Source organism: Arvicola amphibius, chromosome 2 (assembly GCF_903992535.2).
Source record: "Arvicola amphibius chromosome 2, mArvAmp1.2, whole genome shotgun sequence".
NCBI lineage: Eukaryota > Metazoa > Chordata > Mammalia > Rodentia > Cricetidae > Arvicola > Arvicola amphibius.
Window position 1 is genome coordinate 90,442,670 of NC_052048.2, and position 10,167 is coordinate 90,452,836.

Consider the following 10,167-nt stretch of genomic DNA (forward strand, 5'->3'; position numbering starts at 1 on the left):
GAAGGGAGACACCCCTTGCCCTCGCTCCACTCTTCTGCCTTTCACTTGAGGCCCCCAGCAAAGTCGAAGAACTTAGACCTCTTCCATCGTCAGGTGAGGATGAAAGGGATACACAGAGATAGCAGAGACGGTGGGAAACGGAGATGTGTGCCTGTGACCCGGGGCCACTGCTCCCTCAGGCCTCCTCGGCAGCCCACTCATGGTCCTGCCACTCATTCTGAATGCCTTTTGTTTACTTTTGGTCACTATGTCACTATTGCCCCTTTCCTCTTCGAATTGCTTCTACATCCATTGCATTTTGTCCTTGTTTATCCTATCTGAATTGTCAGGTAACCATCTGCAAACCGTGCAACATCTATCGTCGCTCATAATGTTACAGCTGTGGCACTACTAAACCCAGAGAGAACCTAGGCCAGCTAGATTACATTCACGGTATCTTGTTTATTTCATCTGGGTCTTCATTTGGCCTACAATTCTAAGACATCCTTGGGAGAGATTTGTAGTCCAATGAATGCACAATGTAAGGGACAGGGCACCAGGGGACCTCCCTACTTACAGCGTCTGTCCGGGTATGTGATCGCATATCCAAGCCTTCCATATTTGGCCATTACTGGAGTGTATATTTTATAAGTGCCCCCCCTTTTTTTACATATAAAATAATTCTTATACTGTCAGAGTTCCACTTAAAACTTTTCTGCTTTTAAAATAGCAAATGTATTCTTGCATCCCTTTGAGGTGCTTCTGGAAGGTTTTTGTTGTTTATCCAAAGGTCGAATAAGCTCTGGAACAAAATGGAATCAATCAGTAGCAAGAACTGGCTTCTTGTACAGTTTGTTTCCTACCTTTTCAGAGCTGAAGCAAACACACTCACCTCACCGTTGTCAAGCAGAGATGACAGTCTTTAAAGCCAGAAGCTCGCTTCCCCAGGCCTGCACTTTCAGTCGGTGACTTCTGAAATGGAAAGACAGGCTAGTTCTGCCAAGCTTCCAACCAAGCTGCCTTTCTCTGAAACTTACAGCTAAGCCCACAGTGTGACAGCTGAGCAATCCAGCCACCCAGGCATCCCTGAGGGGTGGCTCTCAACCCTGGAAACCCACTGGCCCTGTTCCCCCAGAGACCTCCCTGGTTGAAGCACGTCATGCACTTTTGCTAGAGGTAGGGTAGAGAAGAAGGCCTTTTCTCCATTGGTATTGTCGGTGTGGAAAGCCTGGTCCTATCAGAGAATTGGTTTAGGCTGTAGATGTAGCTCAGTTGTAAAACACAAGCTTAGCGAGCAGGGGGCTCTGGGTTCAATCTCTAGCACAGTAAGAGTAGCAGTTGGAGCAGTGATGTAGTTGCTGCTGGTGGTGATGGTGGTAGTGGTGGTGGTGATGTGGATGGTGGTGGTGATGTGGATGGTGGTGGTGGTGATGTGGTGGTGGTGATGTGGACGGTGGTGGTGATGTGGATGGTGGTGGTGGTGATGTGGACGGTGGTGGTGATGGTGGTGGTGGTGGTGGTGATGTGGTGTGCTGATGTGGTGGTGGTGGTGGTGGTGATGGTATTGTGGTGGTGTGATCGTTTTGGTGGTGATGGTGTGGTGGTGGTGGTGGTGCTGTGGTGCTCCTGGTGTGATGGTGGTGGTGATGGTGATGATGGTGGGGGTGGTAATGGTGGTGGTGATGGTGGTGGTAGTGATGGTGATGGTGGTGATGCTGGGGCCAAGGAGACTGACAGTTAGTAAAGTGCTTTCAGTACAATCATGAGGCCTCCAAACCTATGAATAGATGATTGTAGTGCACGCTTTTAATCCCAGCACTGGGGAGGCAGAGGCAGGCGGATCTCTGTGAGTTCAAAGCCAGCCTGGTCTACAGAGTGCGTTCTGGGACTATCAAGACTACACAGAGAAACCCTGTCTTGAAACCACCCTCCCCCAAAAAGAACCTATATAAAAACAAGACAAAACAAAACAAAAAAGCCATACACAGCAGTGCATGCTTGTAATCCTAACACTGGAGATGTGGAAAACAAGTGGATTTGGGGGCTCCCTAGCTAGTCAGCTTAGCTACTTGGTAAGCACCTGGTCAGTGAGATACCCTGTCTCAGAAACAAGGTCAGTAGCACCCAAGGAATGACACCTGAGGTTGACTTCTGACCTCTACACGTGCCTGCAAACAGGCAGACACACGAGCATGCACACACCTGTACACATACACACAAGAAAAACAAGAAATTATAACTTGTGAAAAGATCTTTCTTTCTCTCCTTTTTTTCTTCTTCCTTCCTTCCTTCCTTTCTTTCTTCTTTCTTCTTTCTTTCTTTCCTTTCTTTCTTTCCTTTTCTTCTTTCTTTCTCTCTCTCTTTTTTTTGGAGCTTGTCCTGGAACTTGCTTTGTAGACCAGGCTGGCCTCGAACTCACAGAGATCCGCCTGCCTCTGACTCCAGAGTGCTGGGATTAAAGGCGTGCGCCACCACCGCCCAGTTTTGTTTTTGTTTGTTTATTTGTTTATTTGTTTGTTTGTTAGTTTTGAGAAGATTTTTCTTAATCACTGGACTCAAAAATCCTACACATAGCCCAGGTATTTTTAACTCATCTCCCCTCATTGCCCACAGAGCTATTCCAAACATTCCCTATTCGCAGAGGTCCAGTTCTTGTCGAGCACAGGGCATCGGGCACACTGCGGCAAACAAGCCGACAAGTTTATAGTCTTGTTGAAATCAACCTCCTCTCATCCCATCCTCAGCTGCATCACTGCTTCCCCCTCCAAGGCGCCACTCAGAACCTGGACCATGATAGCTCCTTTGCCCCCAGCTTGGGTTGCAATCTCTAGCACTTCTGTGATCATGAGCACGCTTGGCTTCTGCCCTTTGGGAAAGCTTCATCCAAAACACAGAGCAGAACTGTGCCTCAATTCCTGATTTCTGGAAACTCTGAGGCAATAAACAGTTTTTTAATACACTGAGTTTTGGAATAATTTGCTATGTAATCATAGATATTAATACAAGAATTAAATAAAATCACAAAACAAAGTGCTGGGAATAATCCTCTGTGTGTGCTCAATCAATCCTGGCTAATATTATCATTATTATTGCTTGTTTAGACATAATACTAGATGAATATTCTTCATGGGAGGAGAGATGAGTTCTATTCATCTCCTGCATGCCAAGCTCCTGGCATAGTCAGTCAGCTAACAACAAATATTCTATTGACTACAAGAATAAACAAGATGCACCTTTTCTGTAGCTCAGTTGGTAGGGTGCTCACCTAGCATGCATCACGCCCTGGGTTCAAACACCACACAAACAGGGCATGGTAGTGTATGCATACCTGTAATCCCGGCACTCAAAAGGCAAAGTCAGGACAGGATCAGAAGTTCAAGGTGATCCTCTACTTTATAGTGGGCTCAAGGCTAGCCTGGGCTACAATAAAACCCTGTTTTAAGGATTGGAGGTGGTGGTAGTGGCATGGATAAATAGGAAAGAATGAACTGGGTCCTCTAGATTCTTACCTCATATGTGGGCTTTTGAGAGTTGAGGACACAGGCTGAGTAGCCAGGTTCATTCTCTAGTCAGACAGCCAGATGATAAACCAAGGAATGTGGTAAAGATCCAAGAAACTGAGGCACAAGGTCCTTTTTGTGGTCACTGCTTTAGTCAACCCAAGGTGTGTTTCCCAGGAGTGCATTTTTCTTCCCCAGAAGCTAGCCTATGCCTGCAGCACATTCTTGGAAGGCACAGAGAAAACATTGAAGTAATTAGCAAGCACCTTTTCGCCCAGCCTACTAGAAGCACCCTGAGCTATTGATGGGAGGGGAGAGTAGGGGCTTGGTTGAAGAAATATATGCCGGAGGGCTACATAAAGCAGTCACCCCAAAGAGGTCAAGTCTTACTAGTAATAAAAAGAAACTGTCCACCTCATCAAAGTGTTAATGGCCCAGTTGTCCACCCTCCCACCCTCAGCCTCACTATTTCTTCCGCCTACACTTCACCCACTCCCACTTTAAGACTCTACTCAAATATCTTCACGCATGACATCCTCCCCAGTGTTCAAAACAATTGTAGGAACTGCTGCCCCGGCCTCTATTCTCCTTACCTGGTACCTTCATCAGAGGATGCTCAGGCCAGGTGAGGGCATCCCTGCCATTGTCTGAGCCAGAAACTGTGACCTAGGGTCAAGGATGGTGTCCCATTGCTCTTCTGGTTCCCATCAGTAGATGCTAGTATATAATAAATAGAAGTTCTGTTCCCTTCCGTGGTTCTGTTCCCTTCCATAAGAACGTCATTCAGGACATACCAGAAGGCTGCAGAATTCGCCCCACTTAATATGGAAGCCACTTCCCCACTCTCTACCATGACAAGCACTTCCCCTTAGTCTAAGCCACTCTTCCTTAAGGCGTTGTCCCCAACCCTTCAGCATCACTGTCACTTAGGACCTTATCTGAAACCCCGGTTCTCAGACCCCCACTCAGACCCACTGGATCAGAATCTCTGCCGCTACCATTAGCAGCAAACTGTGTTTTAACCAGAACACCATATGATTCCTGTCACGCTTAAAACCCATGTGGAAAAGACCTTCCAATCCAGGTTGAATTAAGATTAAAATGAAAGGGGAATTCTAGACAAGGCCCCTTGCTGTAAAATGCCCATGTCCGGGATAAAGGAAGCTCCCCCCACTGTTTTACGCACAACAGTTCAACCAGCAGTTAGATGAACGCAACACATTGATTTTAAATGTGCAAAATGAATTTTCATATCCTTAGAATAACACCAGATGTTTTACCTCTTTTTCCTAATTGATTTTCCAGTCTACAGCAATTCATCTTTATATTTTCCAGTTGGGTCCTGGTGTAACAAAAAGAGTGAGTTCTGGCAGGAATATTATAGTAAGTGCCCCGCATCTTAAAGCAAGTACAACCCGGGGCTGCTGGGCATCACCTGCGTGTTGGTCCTTCCCCCAAACATGAAAAACGAAAAAGAGTTTTAGGTATCGGGGCAGATCTGTGCTGGCAGGAAACCCAGAGTGACTCTTTACAGGACGTTTGGTCTCCAGGCTCTCCGATGGGATGTCTGGCTGCAAAGCTGAGTTCTGGGCATTTGGCCCAACCAAGCCTGAGCGCTTCCCCAACAAGAGTCCTGCACTCCCTGGTACAGAAGGGCTCTGGGATGTGCAAGTAAACACTCTGTCTTTCATTGGAAAGATTTGCCTCTAAAATGAAAAGAAACGGACTATGGGGTAAAGGTGAGAGAAGTTAAATTATGCTCATAGAAGCAGTCACCCTGGATGGACCCAGCCTCTATACTCCTGGGGTAGCCCAGACATCCCACTGTTGGCCCGTGGGCCTCACTCGGCAGAGCTAGAAGCCCTGTTCTTGAATGCTTAACTGGGTGAAAGGTCACCACAGACAGGTTTTTCTGAGCTCACAAAAGTGCTTCAGAGTCTGAGGGAAGCCAGGGAAACAGAAGCTTCAGCTTTGATGCAAGCAACTTCAAAGGAGCCTCCCCTCCTACCCCCCACCCCTCCCCTTCCCGGGGGCCCCCGGCCCCAGGGTGGAGGCGGAGGGGGTGGAGAGTAGCAACCCTGCTCTAGGAACCCAGAAAGCCATAATTCCAAATACAAAAAAAATACCTCTGAAGTAGACAGGGAGAGGTTGGCACCCTTCCCTGGATGCCTGTGAGAGCCGGCAGGTTTGAGCCCTCGTCTAGAGTAGAGTTTTAACGCCGCCGGCTCCTAAGAACAAACCAGCCTGTCTAGCTATGTACACCGAAGAAGGAAGCCTGTCTGAAATTAGGGGGTTCTCAACGTTGACTCTCAAACCCGGACTTCCCCAACATTAAATCCTGACTGCTCAAACACACAGCCTTCTGTCTACAGGGCCAGGAACTGGTCCTTAGAATAAGGCATTTATGGGACCCTTCTGGAAACATAATAATAAAGAGCCAGTTCCTTATTTTAACTCTCTCCCTGAAATCCCACTCGAAAGCCCCAGGTACACATTCAGTTCCCCAGAGACACCAGCTTAGATGGGAAGGGGCTGGGTGGGGAGGGTGAGAGATGGGAGTCGAGGGTCTATATCCCATCTCTTTAAGTTCCCAGTCTGATTCACATGTAATTAACCACACCTCCTGAAAACATTTAAAAAATCTACATTTAACATTCACAAATGACAACCTTTCCCATTGTCAAAGAGTGAGAAGCAACACCCCAGATTATGTTAAAGACATTTTCTAAAGACCTATAGAGGAAGTCAAACCAAGACTTTAGGCCTCACCTAATGGGACTAAATTCACAATAATTAATACACTCTGGATGTCTGAGTAACAGGCTTAACCTCCTCTGGGAATGTGACAGGAACAGCCTGGCCCCTCTGGGTTACCCAACTGCCTAAAAGGTGTCATGCTCAGTGACTATATTTACTATAGAGACAGTGGATTCACTGAAAGGGTCTCTCTGAGAATTCTTCCCTTACCCCAAATTCGGATATTTTTAATGACACTATTAAGCCACAAGAGCCATTTATAAATGTCATCATAGTCTTTTAATATTTTACATAAAAAACTGTATACACAGCTTATAGAACTTTTATGTAAACATCGTAAGCTCACCACTTTGTCATTTATCAGTTTATTTAAAAAATAAAATACGCAAAAAAAAAAAAAACCAAGACAACAATTTAGTAGAAGTACCACTGGGCAGGATAGGGGAGAGGGAAAGGGCCGGGCGTAGGGGGAGGCTTTTCTCTGCTCTGCACACAGAATGTGGAGAAAATTTTACATATCTGAAGACTGTCTTTCGGGGAGGGGAAGGTTTAAATAGACCGAAACGTTGCCTTCCTTTATCAAAACAGTGTGAGTAAGCTACACAAATAAAATTCACAAAACAGTGTTGACACTTTTTTCAAGAAAACAAAAATTAGTGTTTTTTTAATCTTATTTTAAAGTCATCATAGTTTCTTTTTTAAAAAAAAACATCAGAAGTAGATGAGGTTACAGCATACAAGTGTGGTCAGAATGCTGTCGTATGCAAATGACAAGCGCACTGAGTGTCAAACAATGAAACAATTGTGCAAAGAATTCTTTTCATCAACAACAATAACAAAAAGAAAAAGCTTCAGCCTTTAAATAAATTTAGTAACAATAGGTTCTTGGACTGAACAACGTTCACTTGTGGGACAGGCACAAAGTTCGCTTATGGCAAAAGTGACCCCCGCAGCACACCCTGGATCCTCTGCAGGTGGCTGGAAAGGAGGTTCGCTGGGGGTTGGCCCAGGAGACTGTGTCTGGAAGCCGCTTCCTCACAACTCCAAGTCAGTTGCAAATGTCTTCCCATAATGTGGAAAGATGGCCAAGTCCAGTTCATGCTCGGATGGGCAGGCGCCTGATCCAGCCTGGGAAAGGAGTTGCTCTTGCGCCCTGGTCAAACCACTCACCACCACAAAACGACACCATTCTGCCTCCGAAAATAAAATCTGCATTTATGTAACACCCCCCATCACCTTTCCCAGCCCTTCCCTTCCGTGGTTCCAGGGGTCTATGTTACAGACATGGAGGGACAGTAGTGGCTCACTGGTTACAAGCAGAACATCTGTTGGGGTTCGTCCACTCTATGTGACCCTGGTGAAACCAGAGGCAAGGGTGGGGCAAGAGTGGGGTGGGGGTGTAGGGAGTCGTACATACACACAACCACACTTTGAGGCCTGACTCTTTAGAAAGAATGCTCAGGAACCCCTTGGCACTCAGCAGGGCGCCCAGGCCTGTGCTACACAGCTGGACACACACAGACACTGGGAAGGGGGAGCTCGGTGCCCACGCTAATTCTCAGCGTGATCAGCCAGAGTCACCAGCAGATGCCAGGCAGTCTGGTGGTGTCCTTGGGGGGCGTGGGTCTCCCTTTCTCACGGCTCGTGGGCGACCGGGCCGAGGAGGGGGAGCCACGCTGGCAGGGGCGGGAGGCAGGGCGCGGCCCTCATAGCACCTTGCAGCAGTTGATGCAACCATTCTGGGAGCCGTAGCGCTTCTGCAGCGCGGCGCGTGTGGCCGTCTCGAAGACCTCGCGCACGCCCTCCTTGGTCTTGGCCGAGCACTCGAGGTAGTCATAGGCTTGGATGCGCACCGCCATGGCGCGGCCGTCATCCGTGCGCACTGGCTCTTGCTTCATTCGGGCCAGCTCCGTGCGTACATGCTCATCGCTGCGCAGGTCTTTCTTGTTGGCCACCAGGATGATTGGCACATTGGGGCAGAAGTGCTTTACCTCGGGTACCCACTTCTCGGGGATGTTCTCCAGAGAGTCCGGGCTGTCCACCGAGAAGCACATAAGGATGACGTCTGTGTCCGGATAAGAGAGCGGCCGTAAACGATCGTAGTCCTCCTGGCCCGCTGTGTCCCACAGCGCCAACTCCACCTGCTTGCCGTCCACCTCGATGTCCGCCACATAGTTCTCGAACACGGTAGGCACGTACACCTCGGGGAACTCGTCTTTACTGAACACGATCAGCAGGCACGTCTTGCCGCACGCGCCGTCGCCCACCACCACTAGCTTTTTGCGGATGGCCGCCATGAGCTCACCGGGCGCGGGCAGCAGGAGGGGCCCGCGAGCGCCTCGCCGCCGTCCCGCTCCCTGCTTGCCGCTCTCCGCTCACCCGCCGCCGCGCGCAGCGGGCTATGCTCGCTAGCTGCACCGGGACCCCGCGGCGGTGCGTTCTCTCGGGGCTCTCTGGCTGCCGCGGCAGGGGCGCGGGGGCATAAGGCGCACGGAGCGTGTCGCCGCGCTCCTACTGCCGGGCGATACTGCGGTCCTCGGCTGTCCCGGAGTTGGGTTGCTTTGTGCAAGGCGATGGCTGGTGCTGCGGATTCGGCCTAGCTTCCCTCCCGGAGAGAAAACCTCCAGACCTATGGAACAGAGAAACAAACGAAGACAGCTGGATTGCGGTGGCAGATGCGGGCTGCGGCCCTAGCGCCCGCTATTTAAAGAGTCCGGCCACTTTCTTAATATAGCCACCCAATGGGAAGCCATAGGGCTGAGCTCATCGCTGCGGAGCTTGGCTCCGATTGGCCGCTAGCTGCAGTCCGAAGGCGGGTCCGGGCGAGCATGATTGACGGCCCTGTCCGCCGGGCTGGGAGAGGCGGTGACTGTGGAGTCTGCGCGGCGGCCCTCCCCTAGGGTTCTGTGGCCGCAACCTCTCTGAGCGTGAGGTGGCGGAGCAGTCAACCTGGAGCCCCTCGTGTCTGGGCGGGCAATTCCAAGAGGAGCCTCACTTTTGTGGGGCGTTGGCTACTCCCACGGCTTCAGATTTACCTTGCTTCCGAGCAAACTCCGCGCCGGTGCTCAAACACATGTGGGGGCGGGGGGAGGGCGGCGCCTTTAACGTGGTTTTGTTTTTACATAAACAGACTCCTATGCACACTTTTGTCCCTAGCCACTGGTTTCTTTCTTACTTACTTACTTTCTTTAGGTGACAAACCCCTCTTCTGCTCTGGACCGCACCCTAGTACTCGCCCCGAGGCAGTCTTTTCACAAGGAGAGAGGCTGACAGTAAATTGGGTGGGCCTGGGTGAGTCTCCTCCAGGCTCTTCTCTTCAAGGCCTGCACTTAAGTCTCCCGGTGAAGAATAGGGGGAGGAATCTAGGAGTAGCACAGCCTTAGGACAATGGAAAGAGGGGAGAGAGGTGCAAGCCACTCCGCCTAGAAGAAATCATCCAGCTTGGAGAGGCACCCTCCACCCAACTCTGCGTCACGTCTGATTCAAATCCTGAAGCCCGAGAACTGCCCGTAATACGCTGCTGCAAGCAAAACCGTTCGCTCCAACAGCACAAGCAGATGAAAAGCTTGAAGCTGGGAAAGTTGAGGTGTAGCCTCACAGGGCCCTTGCGGGTGGCACACGGTTAATGTGAGGTGGGAGAACGTCTAGATATTTCATACCAGGACTTAATTCATTTGTCACCCCTCCTGCAGGAAGTGGCACCTCCTATCTTAAAGGATCTAAGTCAGTCCATTGTAAGAAATAGAAGGGGTAAAAAGCAGCCCGGGAGTCAAGGGGGGCCTCCCCCCAAAAGAGAGACTGTTTGGACATAGCGAAAAGGGAAAGAGAATGGCTTAAAATAATACAGCTGCTCTTGAAAGGTAGTTGAGATTCAAGTCGGGGTCCCTCGTGGAGGGTTAGGCTAAGAAAGCTACATCCGGGGTAGAGGAAA

General features: G+C 49.6%; 1 protein-coding gene across 1 annotated transcript; it reads right to left on the bottom strand.

The window, feature by feature from the left end:
- Window positions 1–6,496: 6,496 nt before the first annotated feature.
- Window positions 6,497–8,921, bottom strand: Rhob (ras homolog family member B). Its single transcript, XM_038319144.1, has one exon. The coding sequence runs from the start codon at window positions 8,531–8,533 to the stop codon at window positions 7,943–7,945; it is 591 nt and encodes a 196-aa protein (XP_038175072.1). The 5' UTR covers window positions 8,534–8,921; the 3' UTR covers window positions 6,497–7,942.
- Between the last annotated feature and the right edge of the window lie 1,246 nt (window positions 8,922–10,167).